Consider the following 20,235-nt stretch of genomic DNA (forward strand, 5'->3'; position numbering starts at 1 on the left):
TCCATTCAAACAGTATTTATTTAATTACACCGTAATGCAAATAAGTTAGGTCCATATAAATTCCATTTTGTTGTATGTACAACCTATGGCATTAGCAAGCTGATTGAACCAGCTGGTCTAAGTGTCGGCCTCATCCTCCGGAATGTACGCATCTTCTGACACTCTGTCCATCGGCTGCCTCTAAACAGGACCACCACAGCCTTCAGCCCCAAAGTAGACTGAAAGGGGAGGGGGGAGGAAATCAGAGTCAGATTTGCAGCAGGTACTTGTCTTTAAAATCTATATTTGTAAAACACAAGTCTGGAGAAATAGCCCTACAAATGTACAGAATAAACACTAGCCCCCAAAATACTGAAATAATGCCACCTTGAAAGTGAAATTTAAGGCTAGAGAGCACCAACATGTGCTCACAAAAATGAGCATCTGTAAGCCTCAGATTAGACAAAACATCTGTTCAATTGTATCTATGTATATATATTCTGGTACAAAACACATCTTTTACACTGTACAGATGCACACCCAAAAAAGAAGTCTCAAACCACTGGTGAAGCTAAACATAGAAACACTGTCAGCAAGCAAACAACTGCAGCAACTTGGTTATTAAGACAACACTAAATTCCACTGAAATTGTAATATGATCTTACTACTATTTTCCCATATTTTCTACTGTTTCTACTGAATCACTGAATCCTAAAAACTGGATTTCTATACACTGTAACTATGTAAATCAAGAAGAGTTAATCTACGACTTTGCAAACAATACAGTCCATCAATAATTTGTTTTAGGAATACCTGCTCCTGCACAGTAATCAAAGGCATTTCCTGAAAAACAGGAGAACCATCCTTTCTCCAAAACTTTAATTAGTTAGCCCTAAGGAAGCCCTTCAATAGAACTTAAATGTCACTAGAATGTAAGCATTACTAATGCCATAACATTGCAGCATAAAAAAGAGTCCCACAAGAAAGAGGCAACATGAGCCAAATCCACTTTGCTTCATGACAGTGACTAATACTGAAGGAGACAGCCTTTATTTCATGCACCTTTTATTATGCAGTGTTACTCCCACATTTGCCAAGGCAGAAGGAGATTGGATTTTGGTTTCAATTTGTGCTAGAAATCTGAGAAGTTATTGTTCAGTGCAGAAACTTGCACAAACTAGCTCTACAACAGATTAGAAGGGCAGCTGTCATGGAAAATACACAGGAAGTTCCATATCTTAAAAACTATGCAAGATTATAAGAAAGGTCTTCCCAAGAACTAGAACTTTGCTGACTTGTCATGTGAATTTCCAAAGAAACAAGAACCACAACAATTAAAAACAAGGGATGGAAGCATCATTCACAACTGTAGCTGGCCAGAAATAACACCCAAACCAGTAATTATCTGCACTGGGTTTGTACGTACATTTGGAACCGATACATACCTCCAGATAGTTGGCTCAGGCATTCCAGGATCTGCACCTCTTTTAAAACCTGAAGTGAAACATACATTACATACATATATAAAAATAAACAAGTATGTACAGATTCCTACACAGTTAAATCTCTGTGAAGTTATTCCAGCCCGTTAAATAGCAATAAAAATGAAAACTACTGAACGTAGAATTGTGATTCATGAAGCTGTGCACTACCCTGAGTAAAAACTGCACATTCTTACAAGGGTTAGAAAGCAAGAAAATAAATACCAATGTAAACTCTTCTTTTTTTAAAAAGTCTTACCTGCATCTTTACCTGACCTAAAATTCAGCATCAACTAACTGTAAGTGATGAAGGAAGTCATCTATGCCAGAGATCAAGACATTCATACTTTTACACACACAAACCCACAGATGTTAAATGTTGTCCAGAAAGCAACCTAGCAGGGCTCTACCAACAAAGACACCTAAAACTGATGTAGAGTAAGCACCTTGAAGCTTAACAGGCAATTGACATCTGAGACACACCCTAAAAGCAGTATTTCAGTAACAGTTCACTCAATTTAGCATGACAGAATGCTAAATGTTAAATCAATTTAACCTCAAATCTTCCACTCTGATTGGCACTTTTTGGAGGAAGTTACATACTACTAAAGCTTGCAAACCAACAAGTTGTTCTCTAATACCCAGGAAAATGAAATGACAGTTAACTACAAAGAGTTCATCCCCAGCCCCCAATAACTCAAATACACCAACTGACTAAAGTATATGTATACTAGGGAAGCAGCTGAAGGTTTGGAATATGAAGTATCTTTGTTCTCTGGACTGTGATACAAAAGTCTTGGAACAGAATCATGCAAAAAAATTCAGGCACTGTTCAATACTTCACTGGCTATCTAGAAGTGAAGGTTTCATGAAAATTATATTATTTCCCTCGTTTACAGAAAATAAATAATTAATGTCATGTTGCCTGAAACACAGGCCACAAAGGTTAATGGAAAAACTTCCATTAACTTCACAGGCACTGGAAAGGTCTTTGAAGATAACGTTGGATGATTTGAGACTATTAGACATCCTGACCCAAGTTCTTTGGCTGCCATACTGTCCAGCAGCACAGCTTAAAAATTCATGAATTGCAGCCACAGGGTGTGTGTGGATGTTTCTGCCTCCTTCCCTCACCCCCAGATTTTTAAATAAGCAAATCAGGTTTAACAAAAGTGCATTGGTCTAATTTACTGACTTAAAACCAGGGCAGCCACTTTAAAGAAAGTTTAAAATAACACAACAAAACCCCACCAATGACCTGTAACTGCACATTCTCATACTGGGCTCCTCGTACATGCCCTGAGCTAGAAAGCCTTACAGAGAAAGTTACAGGCTCAGATTTGCTGATCATTTCCTTGCCTATTTTTAGTTCAGCATGTATTTGATACATATGGGGTCACACCTTCCCTCCCAGAGTCAAAAGTAATCCTACTAGAGAAGAGGTTCTTCCAATCCTGCAGACTTTGGGTACATGCCACCTCCAAATGTCTATGGCAATCAAGGTGGCATCTGCTCTTCCCCTTCCCATCTGCTTATATTTTCATTACTGCAAATAAAGTTATAAGAAGGCAATGTAGATGTGGTACAACACACTTATTTTCTGGAGATATGAACCTAAACTACTACAACTTAAATTTCTCACTGCTACATAACAAAAAATATACTACACACCCTGATGCTAGTGCAACTGCAATTACAGTAAGGTGGCTTTATACAATTTGAAGTAACCTATTTAATGTCACCAATGTAACTTATTACTGTCACTAATGTGACACTCTGATGTCACTAAGAAGAAAGACCATCTTTCTGACATCCACAGACACTGTCAGGGAAGTAAAATCTAAACAAAACTTCAACAACAAATTAGGTTACAAATCAGTGTTGAAATTCCCACCCAAAACTTATCAATTTAAAAGAATTTATAAACTAAAAATGGAAATGCAATGGAAAAGCAGACCTAATAACGCTAATTATTTTTTCCATAGTTTTTGAAGTGACTTCTTTTGCTTGCAGTTGTTAAAGCACTTCTATAACAGCTGATGAGAACAACGTTTTCCTGGTTGTTATCTATAAACAATCAAAGCCCTTCAAACCAGGCACCGCACTCCTTTCAATTAATCAAAACAACCTCTCAGATTTGACTGGAAACATATCAAGCTCCCAGCCCTCCTTCATGTTTGCAATCAATGCAAAGATGCCTGTCTGATTTAGGTGCTTTTCCCAAAAAGCCCAACAGTTTGGGCAGAAAGTAAGCCAAATGAATTGCAGGGATCAGCCTTCCTGGGCCCCTCTGTTACAAACGAAGTGAATAAAAGTGTCCAGCCTCTCTTAAATAAGGACAGCTGATGGCATACAGCAGGAGAAATATTGTGTGGTAGTGATGCCTGGCTAGCCTGATGACAGGAGCAAGCAAAATATATCCAGGGCACCAGGCACTATAGCAAGGCATCCCCTTAACATTCCACTGCAGCTTGGAAACAGGAGCCACACCATGTTTGGTGGGACACAGACTGTAACCTGTATGCCTGTTGCTGGAAATTTAATCTCAGCCAGAAGCTGGCAATGTCCCCAGTGCCATGAAGCAGGGCTCCCAGCGTTCTGCTCACCAGACTCCCAGGAGCACAAAGCACAGCCCTGACTATTATAGGGCAGTCACTGACACAGGGTTAAATCTCAGCCCCATTTGCTGTTCGGCTGCTTCGGTGCTCTGCCCACTCCCCAGAGGGGCCCTCATACAGGATTAGCCTCCAGGGAGAAAAAGGGGCAAAAACCTCTTTATTACAGAACCACAGGATTGTCAGGCTTGGAAGGGACCTCTAGACATCCCCTAGTCCACTCCCTGACAAGGCAGGGTCACCTACAGCAAGTGACACAGGAATGTGTCCAGCTGGGTTTTGAATATCTGCACAGAGGGAGACTCCACGACCTTCCTGCGCAGCCTGTTCCAGGGCTTTGCCACCCTCAACGTGAAGAATTTCTTCCTCATGTTGACGTGAAACTTCTTGTGTTCTAGTTTATGGCCGTTACTCCCCATCCTGTACCTGGGCACTACTAAAGAGTCTGGCTCCAATCTCTTAGCCCTTGCCTTTAAGATATTTGTATACTTTAATGAGATCCCCTCCCAGTCTTCTCTTCTCTGGACTAAACTGGCCCAGCACCCGCAATCTCTGCTCATAAGAGAGATGCTTCAGTCCCTTTAATCATCTTCGTGGCCTTGTGCTAGACTCTCTCTAGCAGCTCCTTGTCCTTCCCGTACTGAGGAGCCCAGAACTCGACACGGCACTCCACATGTGGCCTCGCTAGGGCCGAGTAGAGCGGGAAGATCACATACTTCTTCTTTACAAAAAAAGGGGGGGGAAACAAATAAAAACCATACAAGCATACAAACAAAAAACCCAACTATAACAAAAAGCCTCCCCGTCTCAGTTCTGCCAAGGGCAACCCCGCCCTCCCCATCGCACATGCGCGGCCATGGCCGCGGGCGGCGGGGGCAGCGCGGCGGGGCGGCCCTGGGCCCCCCCCCGGGCCCTTCCCTCGGCCCCGCCGCTCCCCGGCAGCGTCCGGACGGGCCGGGGGGCGGAGAGCGGCCATCGGAGCCGGCCGCCCCAGACCCGGCCGCGGCAATGGCCGCCGAGGGCCCCCGCGCGTCCCCCGCCCGGCACTGACCGAGATAGAGCACTACGGGGATGAAGCCCCAGCGGATGGCGAACTGGCCGCCCTTGAAGAGCTGCTGTAGCCGCTGCTTGGCCTCCTTGCTAAGCTTCGGCATCCCGGCGGCGGGGCAGAGAGGAGGAGGAGGAAGAGGAGGAGAAGGAGGAGGAGCGCAGCGTCTCTCGTAACAGCGCCGTGCGCTGGGCGGGACCCATCGCTCGGCTGCGGGGCGGGGAGCGGGGCTGCGCCTCGGGCGGCCGAGGAAATGGCGGCGCCGGGGTGCCCTCCGTCCGCCGGGTGTGCTCCGTCCCTCGGGTGGCCTCTGCCCCGCAGCTGTTCTCTGCCCCTTGGGTGTTCTCTGCTGCAACCCCGGCGGGCTTGTCCCGGCCGCCCTCCAGCGCCGCAGGCTGAGGGATCGGCCCCGGGATCGGGATCGGGATGGGGCCAGCGGGGCTGGCGGCTGTGAGGGGCGCGGGGGCTGCGAGCGCTGTGGGTTTTCCTGCCCGCCTTGGCTCCTGAACTGCCGCGCTCCTGTGCTTGTTCTTCCCGGAGCTCTCGAGGTGTTGCTCACACGCCGCCTCTGCAGGGTAGGAAGTGCCTTTGGTAAGTGAAGGGTAGAGATGGAGTAATAAGGAAAAGCGTTCCTGGAGGAAACTAGAAATGCGGCTCCATGACGCTGTGTCGAGGAAGGTTTAGGCTTGGTATTAAAAGGAGAATAATATGAAAAAGATTCTTCACCCAGGGGGTGGTTGGGCACTGGAACAGGTTCCCCAGGGAGGTGGTCACAGCACCAACCTGACAGAGCTCAAGAAGTGTTTGGACAACGCTCTCAGGCACATGGTGTGACTCTTGGCATGTGCTGTGCAGGGCCAGGAGATGGACTTCGATGGTCCTTGTGGATCCCTTCCAACTCAGGATATTCTGTGATCTTTGATACCAGGTGAAGTGATGTATCCAGTTCATGAAAACAAAGAGTTGAGGGAGTGAAAACTTGACTAGAAATATGGAGAGAGACCTGATATCTAAAAACTGGCAGTACAGCACTTGGAGCTTGTTGTCCTTAAAAACCTCAGAGCCCAGATAAGCACTGAGGCATTTTGTTTTATAACTAGTAAATGAGTGGCCTTTGTCCTTGCAGTGCCCTAACCACCAAGCTACTCTATTTGACACAACTTACATGACATCTTGCTGTGTAGTGTCTATGCCTTTGAATCAATCATTTATATCATGTTTTTACCATGTTTTCATTCTTTCTCAGGAGGCTACTCTTGCCTTTTGCTGTAATGCCAGATCCAAGCCAGATGCAGGTTTTCAGGTTCTGCTATCACTAATGCAGCTGCAGCAGTTAACACCATCAGGCTGTATCATGTCTGCTACCCATAGCAAAGCTCTGCATTTTATATATTGGTTTGCCTACAGCAGTTACTTGAACTTCTGTAGCCATCGTGTCCCATTAAGAAAAACAGCAAGTCATTGCTTTTTAGAGACAAGAAAGAATCCAGGGATACAATAAATCTTACTGATTCATATATACCATTTACTCTTCCAGTGTATGCATGCCTGTCCAGTGTATGAATCCCTGTTCTGCTATTTCAAGATGATAAAAACAGGAGCTTTTAGCTCACTACTTGCTCTCCAGGTACAGGCAGGTAGCAAACTGCAGGCAACATGAGAGGTTCTGGCAGCTCATGGCTTGCTTTTGCCATGGTGTGTGAATTATGAAAGAATATTTTGGTGAGGTCATGGCACAGATGTGCAGTCATGTTATAGGATGGACAGCCTTTCCTGCTCTACACCAGTCCCAGTGCCCTGTGCTTCCATACACATTAAACGTGGGATACACCACTATTTCTAGTCATAGCACTGACACACATTTAATGATACCTGACAAATAAAGTAGAGGCATAGAGTCTCTTAGTGTCTCCTTTATACTGAATAGCTTATCCCTATGGAAAGGTTAGGCACCAGTGGTATCTATGTATTCATGAACATCAATATGAAATTAACACGACTTAGTGTACACCTTTCCCAAAAGAATATGCCTTTGGGGGGGAAATTCTGGGAATTCTATCTGAAAATTGAGAGAACAAGTCTTTCTATCCATAGGTTTGTGTTGGATTTCAATTTTTTTTTTGTATATCACTTGTCAAACGTTTTAAATTAGAACGCATAAGTAGAATTGTACCAACATTCAAAATTACAAATTTACTCTTCTTGTGAGCCAGTGTAGTGCAAGAGGCACATTCATTAATCAGTAATGGATTATCACACTCAAAAGAGAATTCAAACCATTGAACCTCTTTTTTGACTTACAGGAACCTGTTTTCCAGCAGTTTGTACTAAATTGGTTTTCCTTTGTAGATGAGGCCAAGTAAGATCTGTTTCCACACTGTGGTTACTGTTACAGCTTGTTCTTTCTAAACATACAAAACCAACTGTTCATTACAGCACACAGCTTGTTAATAATCTCTTACAAAATATGGCAATAAAATATGACCCACTGTGGTGGAATGAAATCCAAAAAGGTATTTTTCCTTCCTGTAAATTTAGTGCAAGTGGGATTCAGAAGGTCAAAAGTACAGATCACCTGATAGGAAGGGTTGAACAGTTGCTCTGTCTCCTTTGAGAATTGGTTTAACAGTATCACACGTGACACAGTGCATATAATGTTATTGTGGGTGTTCTTGAGAAAGGATACTCACCAGAGGTGCCGCATGTTCCAGATCTTCCCTTCTTCCCTTCACACATTGAGTCAAGGAGTAATTTTCAGAGCACAGAAACATGTTAGCCTTCATTTCTCATGTCTGCTAATTTGAATGTTTGACTAAAAGCTTGCAGGTTATTTCATTAATTTAACTACAGAAGCCAGGAAATTAATAGCAAGAAAGTTAGTATTACTTTGCCAGTTTTCTCACAAACAAAATCAGTGCTAGAGGAGCACAAGGGCGTGTGTTGGTATGCAGATAAACCAACGTTGATTCTGTATAGTTACTGCTCGAGATCTACATAATCATGCATACTGAAGCTGTGAAAGGATGTCTGTAAACTAAGAATTGTGACTGGAGAGGAGCACTTATTTCATCATAACACACATTCATAGTCTCCAACTGTCCAGCATATCATATTTGCACTAAAAGTCCTCAACTAGCCAGCCAGCCAACCAACAAACCCACAAAACCACAACAAAACAAAAACCAATAAATGGTTGTGCTGACTCCAGAAGTTTTCCATGCCTTTCTTTGGCTCCTGTGTCACCTGGGATGTTAGAGGGTCTAAGAGCCCAGCAGTCTTTCAGTGATCTGCTGACTCAGACAAAGGGGGAAGGAGAGCAGCAGTCATCCTCCCTGCAGGTTCGTGGGACCGCGCTAGTCACATAAATATTGGCAATTAGCCTCTAAAAGCAAATGTGCCTGTGATGGGCCATGAAACAATGAGCTGTTTTGTAGGGAAAAAACCTAATACCCCAAAAAACAGGTGGAGATGACTCTGCCTGGAGAAGATGGAAGTAGGATTTTATGGGTGTCCTATGAGTATTCATGTTTGTAAGTTATTGCGGTAACACTCCTATGAAGGATTTTGATTTTTTTTTTTTCTTGTGGCTGATAATGAAGACAAAACTGCTTGGAATGCTGTATCCATTAACTAAGGAGAATAAGAGCCCCAATTGTTGGAGTGACAAAAGAAAATTAGTGATACCATAGATGTGGAAAGTCTTATGTTGCAAAAAAAATAACTCTCTTTGAATTTCTTGTGCCTTGTAGCTTCATGTGATCAGCAATAACAATAAAATCAGAAACAAAATTGCAGAGGTTTCAACTGGGACAACAAGAATGTGAATACCTGTCATTTTATTGACTCAATTAGCAGTAATTCCACAAGTGTTTTCACAGCAAATATCACTAGTACTTGTGGTAAAATGGCCAAATATTTCCATTTTTATTGGTAAATGAGAGAATTGAGATTCTTATAGACACGACTGAATTGCTGAAGTGTCACATTCATGAAATAATATCATTTGATCAGTTGGCTTTAACTCATCTTTTTGAGTGCAAAGTGTACCTTTCAGGTTAAAGAATTCCAGACCTCTAAAAGATTTATCTCAGCAAACCACAAAGTAAAGCCATGCAACAGTACATGTAACTCAGATGCTGATAAAGGAGACAAAGTGCAGTGACACATTGAAGTCTGTGAAAAATCACTGTAAACTTTGTAGGAAATCCTTGCAGGCCACCATTGTGCACTTAGCAATCTCACATTTGAGATTTCCCCAATTTACTGACAGAAAGCTGCATTAAATTCATCTACTTGGGAACAAAGTTTGAGTTTGACCCTATTTAGGAGGAACTTAGATTTCAAAGACGCTATGGTGGATGTTTCTTGCTTCAGGATTATACCATAAATCAGTATAAATAGCACAAGAACATAAGGAAGAGCTCTTCAACAGATTTCCACTGCAGGCTGAATTTTTATGATATCAGTAACAATAGTAGTATATTACGACTAGACATTCTATTTCACTTCATTGTTACAACTAAACTTCCTATTTTTATTGTGCCCTAATAATGGTGTTCCTTCTATTCCATTTTAGTATTCCTATTCATTTAGTCTAATAAATCCCTGCTTCTCTGCAGTACCACTGATCTGGGAAATGTTCCTTTTCATTTCACAAAGACAAGAAAGGACAGAGACAAAGGGAAATGGAAAGTACTATGGTCAAAAGAGCAAAGACTTAGGCTGTCCAGTTAGGTCATGTGTAAAGTAACCAGAATTCTAAACTGTCTTCTGAATGTTATTGAGACCTAGATTAGTTTGGGGTGAGTATATTTGAGTTCTTACATTTGGCATAGTTGAAATGCAGAGCTATAATGCATATAAAAAATTTCTGTCCAAATTAAAATCTTCATATGAATTTCTGTATGATACTTGTTGGCTATACTGTGGTCACTGCCTGATATGGGATATTTCCAGGAAAAGTGATACTGCCAGTCACTGGCAGGTTTCAGCTGGGATAGAGTTAATTTTCCTCATGGTGACTGGTATGGAGCTGTATTTTCCACTTGTGCTGAACACAGGGTTGTTGATAATATAGAGAAGTTTTGTTATTGCTGGTCAGGGCTCACACAGTCAAGGCCTTTTCTGCCTTTTGTACTGCCGTGCTGGTGAGGCTGGGGCTGCATGGGAGGTTGGGTGGAGACACTGCCAGGACAGGTGATCCCAGGTGACCAAAGGGATATCCCAGACCATGGGATATGCTCTGTAATAAAGTGGGGGGAAGAAGGAGGAAGGGGAGACATTTGGGGTGATGGTGTTTGTCTTCCCAAGTAACTGTTAGATGTGATGGGGCCCTGCTCTCCTGGGGATGGCTGAACTCCTGCCTGCCCACGGGCAACAATGAATTAATTCCTTGTTTTGCTTTGCTTTGTGTGCACAGTTTTTGCTTTCCCTGTTAAACTGTCTTTATCTCAACACATGAGCTTTCTGGCTTTCACCTTTCTGATTTTCTCTCTGGTCCCAGTGTTTGTGAGGCATAGGGAGCAGGTGGCTGTGTGGGGCTTGGCTGCTGGCTGAAAATTGCTGACAATTACTAGAATGATCAGAGTGGCCAGAACAAACAGCAAAGTGTAGTAATTTTGTATATTTAATACAGTAATTGTACAATTTTTTACTGAAAAACAAACAAAAACTGAGTGGTGACATGGAGTTACAATCTCATTGTTTTTCATTACAGCTCCTGAGGCCAGGGAAGGAGAAACAGCAGTCTGAGGTGAGACAGCATTGAAAGAACCTCCTCAAAAGCTTTTAGAGACCTCTGAGAAGAACTGTTGATGTGCTTAAAAATTGAATATTACCTGCTTCACTACTGTGTGTTTGTTTGAAGCGTGACTTTCCCATTCTGCACATCTTTGCTTAATACTGAAAATTAAATGTTACACTTAGACATGCTGCTACCTTTTGCCAAAGCTTGTTTTTCTAAAAGTGCAACAGTTCTTCAATGCATGTTTTTGTGATTGCAATATTTGGCCAAGGATGAAAACAATAATCTGATTCCTTATATACATTTGGTGATACGCAAAAATCTGATGGATAAAAGGATTTTCTGAGGCCAAATTAATACCCATATTTTTTTAAATTGTTTTTTTAATTAAGCTTTTTTTTTAAGCAGCTGAGCAGCAAAGGTTTTGGTAACTCTAGGAGGATTTTCCTCTGAAGATATTTTATTAATGTAAACTTTTTCTTTGTAGACAGATCTCAAATAGATTTTTGTTGCTGAAGAATATGTTGTTTTAACAGCACATATATATAAAGATTTTAAAGGACTTAAAATATGCTAATTTTAGGCAAATTTTTACTATGATTTAAACAAGTTGAGGAAAACAAATAATATATTCTGATTTTCCAAAGTCTTTACTTTATACTTGCCTTTATACCAATTCCAACCTTAGTAAATTGTAAAGTGGTGGAACAACCATGAAGCTGATAACATGAGTCTTTGCAGAGAAAAATGAAATATTTGTCTCTGATACAGGACATAGAATTGCAGCATTTGAAAAATAATAATTCTAACTATAAGTCGTATTCTGCTTTCTCTCTTCAATGAGTGTTAACAGTCTTTCTTAGCATCCAACTACAAAAAAGTGCTGCTGAAACAACTTTTTCTGACAGTGAAATATTTGAAAATGTAACTGATTGATGCACAGAACTCCCCTCACTGATTTACAATAGAGCTTTCATATGCATGCTCAGATTTTGCAAGCTAAAGGTATACAACAAGCTACTAATTAACTCTGGTTATAAGCTAAGAGAAAACATGTAGTAAAGTAAAAAGGAGAACTCTGAGTTGAAATATGCCAGGTAGACCTGAAACAGGTTGGTGTGGGTTTTTTTGCCAGTTTGTTGTGGGTTTTGTCTTAAGTCCCAGTAAAACAAATGACATATAATTTCAGTTACTGTATATATCCTTAAGTATAATTTTTTGTTGTAACTTCCAAAACAAGAAGGGTGTTTGTTGAAACTAAGATTTTTTTTTTTAAGTATAAATTAAAGTTTAATTCAGTACAGCTTTAATTTCAATAGAATTAAAAGCATAACACAATCTAGGTTTTAGTGCTGTCATTATTATAGTTTTAACAACTTGTAATGCAAATTACAGAATCCAGATCATAAAAGGTAAAAATATGTGTATTTTCAGATCACAGAATCACAGAATCACAGAAGTTCAAGACTGGAAGAGACCTATAAGATCATCAAGTCCAGTCGATGTTCTAACTGTTCACTAGATCATGGCAGCAAGTGCCACATCCAGTCTTTTTTTGAATAAGACTGCCCAGTCAACAAAGGAAATGTGTCATGTATGTGAACAAATGGAATAATTTGTAGTAAGTCTAAATGTTGAACTAATTATTTAAACTGAACATACGTATTAATTTATCTTCATTGTTCACTTTGGGTGAATTGACTTCAGAAACTTAAAGACAAACCTATTGTCACATTCCTAATTCAACAGGGCTTAACCATGACCAGCAAGGTGAGGAGCAGTTCACACATCCCCTAGCAGAGTCTCCATCAGTGTGTGCTGCCTGAGCTTCCTGCTCCCCTTCAGAATTTGGAAATTCAACAGTGCAGATGAAAGTATCAAGGTTTATGTCCGTCTTTAGTTTTTGCATTTCAGTACTTCAGATTTCAGTGCAAATTCTTTGAGATCTTCAGCACATGGAAGATTAGAATCAGTAATTTAGTATCATAATGAAGAGTAATTAAGGCCTTTCCTAGATACCAGAAGGCGATCAAGGAAAGCTCTCTTCTTTCTTTCCAAGTCTCATCTGGTGCTATCAAGATTAAATGAAGCGCAACTCATGGTTAATGAAGTTTTTACTCTTCTACTAAAAAAAAATTTAGTCTCTTAAAATACTTCCCTTTTGCCTTTCATACACAATTTCTGTCCATACTTTGTCTATTTTAGTGGAGTCATATGCCATATTTAGCCCATACAAACTTTTTTAGAGTTTACTAATTTCAAAACATTGTCGAGCAGACACACTAGTATGTTTTCTCTATATACTGTCAGCCTGATTCTCGTGCCTGTAAGTTCATCTAACACTCTTTCCACTGTTGCACAGAAAACAAATGACCTTTCAGGGAAATACCTATCAGTGTTTCAATCACTGCTGCTGCTTTTCAGTTAGGATTATTAAAAATCTCAAACTTCATTCTCCTAGAAGTGCAGAACAACTGCATTTTAGTCATTTTAGATGCTGGAGTCCAATTTAAGAGGGTGATGTGTAGCAGTAGGCACTACAGTGATTAATGAGATTTCAGTAGCTTTTCCATAGCTTCCTGCCTAGAGCCAAAAAACAAAACAAATCAACAAACAAACAAAAAAAATCCAACCCCAAAACCATAACAGCAGATTACTTGTGTGCCTTTCACTGCTTCTTGTAAAATGTTAATGGACTCCTAAAGGTTTCATTTTTGAATGAGAACCATTTCAGCAAGAATTTTAGCAGATGCAGAGGACATTCAAGGAACTTGTGAAAATTCCTTATGTTCTGCTTTATAAAGTCTATAGGCACATTTGGCACAAGCTGTCAATCTGACACTGATTTCCAGGCATTTAAACAGGCCAAATAAAATGCCATTTCTGTAATACTTTTATATTTTCCCTTTTTTTCAAGGGTATATAAAGTACACATCTGAATAAACAATATTGTACTCCTTTATTTTAGGTGTAGGTAGCAGTCACAAGAGGTTAAATGCTGCTATGTGTAACAAAGCATGAAGATGACAAGATACATGAACCAGAGGCTTTTCAGCTCAATCACATCATCCAGCACATAATTATACAGATTTTGTATTTCAGACACCAATGTCACCTTGGGGTTGAAATCATTCTAGATGAATTGGTGTAAGTATAAATAAGATAGTTCCCCACACCCCAGTTACTTTCCTACTTTAAAAATAGAAAGGAAAATGAGTCGTCCTGAGTTTAGGGATGAGTTATTTGTGTGGGGTATTTGTGATGGAAAATTCTTTCTAAAATAAATGGTCTTCTTTTTTCCTCTCATATTTTAAGGTGACAGCCTGCTTCTAGTGTCAGAGTACTAGACTAAATTTATCCTGGTCTGTTTTAGTACTTGACTAATACATACAGCACTATCTATTAGAGTCATTAATTGTATCAAGCAAAATATTTTTCTGTAGTTTTTCTATTAAATTTCTTTAAAGCCACATGCAGAATGTTACCTCCCATGTTGTACTTTAGTTCCAGTGACTCTAATATGGATGATATCCTGATGGGCTTTTGAAATCCTGAAAAACATGAATGTGACAGGGAGCCTAGATGGGACTTTAAAAAATACTACAAATCATTTAACTTCTATTACAAAATTTTTATAAATGCTGAATAAAGGTGTAAATTAATAAATGTATCAGCATCTATTAATTTATTTCCTTCTCTTCATTACAGAAAGATACTATTGATCCAAAATTTATTAGCAGTGTTCTGCTAGAGCCAGCGGAGGGCAGACTTGAATTGGAAACTCTTTTTGCTACTGCAGTTACTTGAAGTTAAAATACCAGATATATCATGTCTTGAGCTCAAAGTCTCATCACTTCTCTACTATTCTAATTACAATTGTGCTGGATAAAAGCCTCTTTGCAGTTCCTGTTTGACAAAATGAGTGTTTTGCGACTGTTTAAATAAAGATGCTAATATGAAAGTGAATAAGTCAGTGTGTTAGCAGCTGTGTGTTACTCATCAGGGATTATCCACACTGCTTAATCCATAACCATGTATATCTTGAAATGCTTGTTAAAAGCTAGTGAATATAATTATCCCCATTTTACAGATGAAGAAACTGAAGAATAGAGTGGTAACCTTACAGATTACCCATCTGGGTGACCTACAGAAACAAGAATAAAGTCCAGTTTTTGAGATCTAATCCAGTGCTTTGCAACATAAAGTATTTTAACTCTTGAAAACATTATGGAAATTATTGCTAGAAGCCCAAATTGTGGAGACTGAGGAGCTTACACTGTTGAAATAGCAGGCAGCCTGACAGCCAGGTTGTAGATCTTAAGAAGAATATTCTTCCCAAGAAGATGGGTGGCAGTCAGATCAAAGGCCTAAAGATCCACTTTAAAGTAGTATTTTGTTTTTAAAACAAGTACTTTGCATTTTTAGGCATATTTGTTATTCATTAGGTTAGGTTGGAGTCTTTCCAAAAAACTTTATGATAGCCTGTGTCTGGCTCTTGTTATGTATAATGTGTTGTGGCTTCACACATTTTTAAGTGCTGTGTGAAGGTCTGTAAGAATATATTATAAAAGAGGTCACTCGGAGCTTCTTGGTCATTTCTCCTTGTACCTTGTGCAATTGTACCTCACAAAGAGTTGTCACCTCCAAATTGTCATCACTTTCCATAACTCACAGAGGCCTGAAAATGCAATTATCTCAAAAGGGAAAAGATTCATTTACTCTTCTGCAGAACATAAACTCTCCTTGAAATAACCACTAATTGAAGGCATTTGTACACAGGCTCATTTTATAGTAAACCACTGGATGCCTCAGCTCAAGAAGCAGCAAGAAAGATAATTCAATTAATGACAACTGCTGCTTTGAGAAATGTGGTTGCCAGTCTCAAAGTTATTTTATTTATCCCTAATTATACATTGCTGAAAACTGTTAACCATTATTAGGGGCAGATGAGTCTGAGGTTTGGGGGTATGGCTGGTTTTCCCTGCTGTAAGCTTCACAAGATTTCACATCCACCTCCATAATGATCTTCTCTTTCACTAATCCAAGTTATTGTGTATTTTTTTTGTATTCAACTTTCCCTTTTATTTGTAAAATGTGTGTGAAATGTTCAAAACATTAGTGATTTAAGAGCAGTTAAGATATTACTGCCTCAGAAACACATCATTGTTACATACAGTGGTGTTTGTTGTGCTGAGCAGGCCCAGCTGAGTTACAGATAAGGCAAATTAACTGTATCAGAGCAGGTTGGCCAAAAGCTTGTCCCTGTATTTCTTTACATGGAAAATAAAGGATACATGTATGTATTGTCTGAATAGAGAGCATGATGATGTTGTGTGCCTGTGCCAAAATTAATCCAATAGTATTTTATTGGATAAATAAACTTAGTTTTGGATTTAAAAAATTGGAATATGTAATGTATAAAATAGATATTTGATCAAGATCAGTTCCTCTGGTAATGTTCCTTCAGAGAGGAGGGTTTTAATGACAGGGAAAAGATACTTCTACATCTATGGAAGTTAAAGCCTGCTGCTGCCAAGTGGCCAGGACCCTTAAATGTGTGTTGAAGTGTCCTACTCTTAGTAAATCAGAAATGTTTATACTTGCTGTCTCAAGTAGTAGAAAGAACACTAGCAACTGCTTCCATGTTTAGAATTCTGTGGAGTCTGCTACCTGTGAGCAGACTCCACTTAAATAAAGTCTCTGGAACTGTTAATTGCTAACCTCATTCTTGACATACTTCAGCCTCCAACAGCCCGCTACAACTTCTGTTACACGTTCTGGGATTCTATCTATAGCAATTGCTTTCTCTCCCCAGTTGGCTCCAAGCCAGAAATATATCCATTTGCACAAATGCTTCTTAACCTTGGTCACACTGGGGTGGGGGGGAAGGGGGGAGTCATATTTTTTTCTTTCTGCTTGTCTGGTTGGTGGATACTTTTATACTAAATTCAGTACTTGCCATGTTCTCTGTGTAATGCACAAGTGGTTACAATGCCTTTTCTAAGCTACTCTTTGTTTCACTTTAGGTGCACTGAATAAAACTATTTCTCCATGGTCATTTCATGGGCATCTTACTGTAACATGGGAGTCTTAAGCAAGCACATTTAATCAATTTTCTGATAAGGCTGTGTTCTTCCCTCTGAGTATGGCTGTCTCAGTTGACAAAGAAAGCCTTCAAGACTTGCAGAGTAACCAGCACTTCTGAAGGCTGAAGAAAACACTAAGGCACCAACATTTCTCACCAGCTACATGGCGAGTTCCAGTGTCCCTGTCATGAAGAAATTGGTTTATAACTGACAGGGAAGATTGTGCTTACCACAGGAATGCTACTGGTACCCAAACTAGCTTGTCTTCATTCTCAAAAACCTGCAGCTCACACACATACATGTATAGCATCCAGCTCTGGGGTCCTCAGTGCAGGAAGGACATGAATCTGTTGGATTGGCCACCAAGATAATTAGAGGGATAGAACACATCTCCTACGAGGAAAGATTGAGAGAATTGGGATTGTTCAGCCTAGAGAAGGGAAGGCTTCAGGGTGGCCTAATTGTGGCCTTTCAGCTCCTGAAGGGAGTCTGTAGTGACAGGACAAGGGGGAATGGATTCAAACTGACAGAGGAGGCTTACATTAGATATTAGGAAAAAATTCTTTGCTGTGAGGATGGTGAGGCACTGGAACAGTTTGCCCAGGTAAGTTGTGGATGCCCCATCCCTGGAAGTGTTTAAAACCAGGTTGGGTGGGATTCTGAGCAACCTGGTCTAGTGAAAAGTGTCTGCCCACGGCAGGGGGCTTGGAACAAGATGGTCTTTAAGGTCCCTTCCTACCCAGGCAATTCTATGATTCTATGTACCTGTGTATAGAAACTTCTGCATTATATGTATATAAATGTACACAGAACAGCAGGTTTATCAGAATTAATTGAAAATGAGCCAGTTTGGATATCAATACCAGCACCATTTCTGAGGATATATGTATAGACATGTATAGCAAACTTCAACTGCAGCTTTGAAGTCCTCAGTGTTTCAGCTACCTAGAAGTACCTATGCAAATATTTGACATTAGAAAATTAGGAGCACTTTGATTGGAGTAATTAGGTTGATACATAGGAGTTCTATGGTAGAGGGAGGAACAGATGGTCCTGATTTTTCTGACTCAAATTTCCACCAATTTTTTTTTATGTTTTCATGCATTTCTGTACAGTTGTGGTGAATGCTGTACCAGAGTCCAGTCCAACCTCTGAGAAAGACAAAAAGGGTGTGGTTACAAAAATAGTCACAGACCACAGCTCTATGTTTGCATGCTAGATCATGATCAAGGATTCTGCACTAAGATGTACATAGGACAGTGTGTGGCATCTCTCACTGCAGTCTTCTGTGGCATCTTGACCCCATTTAACTTCCATTTTTATTAGATCTCAATGTTAGGGGGAAAAAAATGCAAGTTCTAGCTTGTGCAAAATTTGATTTATTTCCAGCTCTAATAAATCCAGCCTTGCAACTTCCAGTCCTCTCAGGTGTCCAAATACCTGCCCCTAGAAAACATTCCTCTGCATTAGAACTCACAGGGTAAACTGCTGGATCAGTAAAGTTCTGTTCTCTCTAAGGTACTGTATCATGCATTTGCAATATTATTCTCCCCTTAATGCAGCTGGAGTTTCAGACTATCCCATTTAACTGCATATGTGTCACAAGTCACTGACATCAGAAACACATTTTAGCCTCAGTGTCACAAATTAATTGAGTTGCAGAAAGAAGAATAAGGTTACTAAAACAACAGGTTTTAAGAATTCTACTTTCAAATAATAGTGAGTAGCTAAAAAATCTTAAAGCCAGGAGCATGCAAGCTCCTACTGGTCAGTTTTCAGTTGATCAGCTTTTAATAGCTACCTGCAAAAGACTAATTAGTGACTTCAGTGTGCTATCCTACATTTCGAAGTGTCTAATGCTGTCGTGTAGCTGCACACTTAACACAGACTGCTAACTCGACTTCATACCCAGCACTGGTCAGCACTAGCAAACCTCAGCTTCAAGGTTAAGGTAGAGTCAGCATTTTGCCTCCTGTCAGCAATAATCTATAACTTCCATTGCTGGGAACAAGCAAAAAGATATTAAACCAGGAATAGTTTGGTTTTCACCTACTAACAGTAAATTTAGAGCAGTAACTTCATGACATCAGTGGGAGCAGTCTGTTCAAATCTTCCACCGCGTCATGGGAAATATAGACTATCAATTTTCCATTCCTATTTTGGCAGGCGTAATTTTGTTATTTTTAAAGCTGTTGATATTGGCCACCTCAGTGTTTTCATTATTTCACACATATTTTGGCATTTCAAGAAGTCTGTGCTTCAGCAGATATAGGGGATAGAGTGTGTGTGTCCCAAAATTTAGAGTTTCTTTCACCAAGTATGATAGATTACATTTACAAGCTTCATTTACACTTCAACAGAGCATTCATCGTGTGCTGTCAAAGGCTAGAGGGGGCATTAAATTAGATATTTTAGAGAGATTATGAATTCTAATAAAAGGGCATCAGGACTGTCTACAGCAGTTGGAGTGATCTGTAACAGCAAAGCAAAGGAAGATGGGAGTTAAGAATGAATGAAAAGGTGTGAAAGCAGCAGCAGAACAGAGGGTTAAAAGGATGGACACTTGTTGACACAGAAAACCATGCCCAGCAGAAAAGTTAAGGAATTGCTCTGTTTATGTCAAGGCCAAGGACCTGCCTTTGAAAACAGCCACAACACAGATGACCTGTCAGCAAAAACCCCAGGATCCTGATCCCAGGAGGATGGTACCAAGGCTGCAGTGTCAGACACCCCTTGCCTTTCCTGTTATCCTGCCTGGAAAACACATGTGTTGAAAACAGAGAAAAACAGGCAATGGGCAGCATCCTGGCCTATCGTTTGTGCAGAACAAAGTAAACAGGATTCTGAGGTAAAAGATATCAGCTGATCCCTCCTAAGGGAAATGACAGATCTGTCCAGAAATCACTTTGTTGTCCCTAGTCAATGCCTTGTAGTGAGGGCATGGCAGCAGCACCCCCATTCCTTTGTGTCCAGCTCAAGGGATCCTGGCCAGGCCACTGGGACTCTCTGAGTGGGCGATCAAGAATATTTGAGTATCAGAGTGTCAGAGAATTAACTCTACAGCAGAATGAGTGTGAGTGTCTAAAATCAACTTGCTTAAAGATTTGCAAATAAATACCTTTCATAAAATCTCACACTGAACTTTCTCACTGTGATTCCTGTGTTACCGCAATTTCCCACTGTTACACAAATGAAGTCATGCTTGCTGAGGACCATATCACAATTCCCCAACAGACAGAGGGACAGAGATGCTCATGACTTGCTCTAATTCTTGCATTCCTTC

At 40.3% G+C, this 20,235-nt stretch overlaps 1 protein-coding gene, 1 long non-coding RNA gene and 1 other non-coding gene across 4 annotated transcripts; 2 read left to right on the forward strand and 1 right to left on the reverse strand.

Annotated features, from left to right (window-relative positions):
• Positions 1-5,314, reverse strand: TOMM7 (translocase of outer mitochondrial membrane 7). Its single transcript, XM_059474019.1, has 3 exons — positions 5,127-5,314; positions 1,425-1,473; positions 1-218 (listed from the first exon to the last, which is right to left on the reverse strand). Exons 1-3 carry the CDS (start codon positions 5,227-5,229, stop codon positions 203-205), a joined length of 168 nt encoding a protein of 55 aa, XP_059330002.1. The 5' UTR covers positions 5,230-5,314; the 3' UTR covers positions 1-202.
• A 49-nt stretch (positions 5,315-5,363) lies between these two features.
• Positions 5,364-16,267, forward strand: LOC132074303 (uncharacterized). 2 transcript variants are annotated; one of them, XR_009418596.1, is made up of 4 exons: positions 5,364-5,714; positions 5,979-6,051; positions 10,840-10,875; positions 12,301-16,267. It is a non-coding gene; the product is annotated as an uncharacterized LOC132074303 (long non-coding RNA). The 2 variants fall into 2 exon arrangements; XR_009418597.1 differs by lacking the exon at positions 5,979-6,051.
• Positions 11,130-11,217, forward strand: LOC132085453 (small nucleolar RNA SNORD93). The gene has a single exon (XR_009420220.1). It is a non-coding gene; the product is annotated as a small nucleolar RNA SNORD93 (small nucleolar RNA).
• Positions 16,268-20,235: the final 3,968 nt, after the last annotated feature.

This window comes from Ammospiza nelsoni, chromosome 1 (genome assembly GCF_027579445.1).
Source record: "Ammospiza nelsoni isolate bAmmNel1 chromosome 1, bAmmNel1.pri, whole genome shotgun sequence".
Classification (NCBI taxonomy): domain Eukaryota; kingdom Metazoa; phylum Chordata; class Aves; order Passeriformes; family Passerellidae; genus Ammospiza; species Ammospiza nelsoni.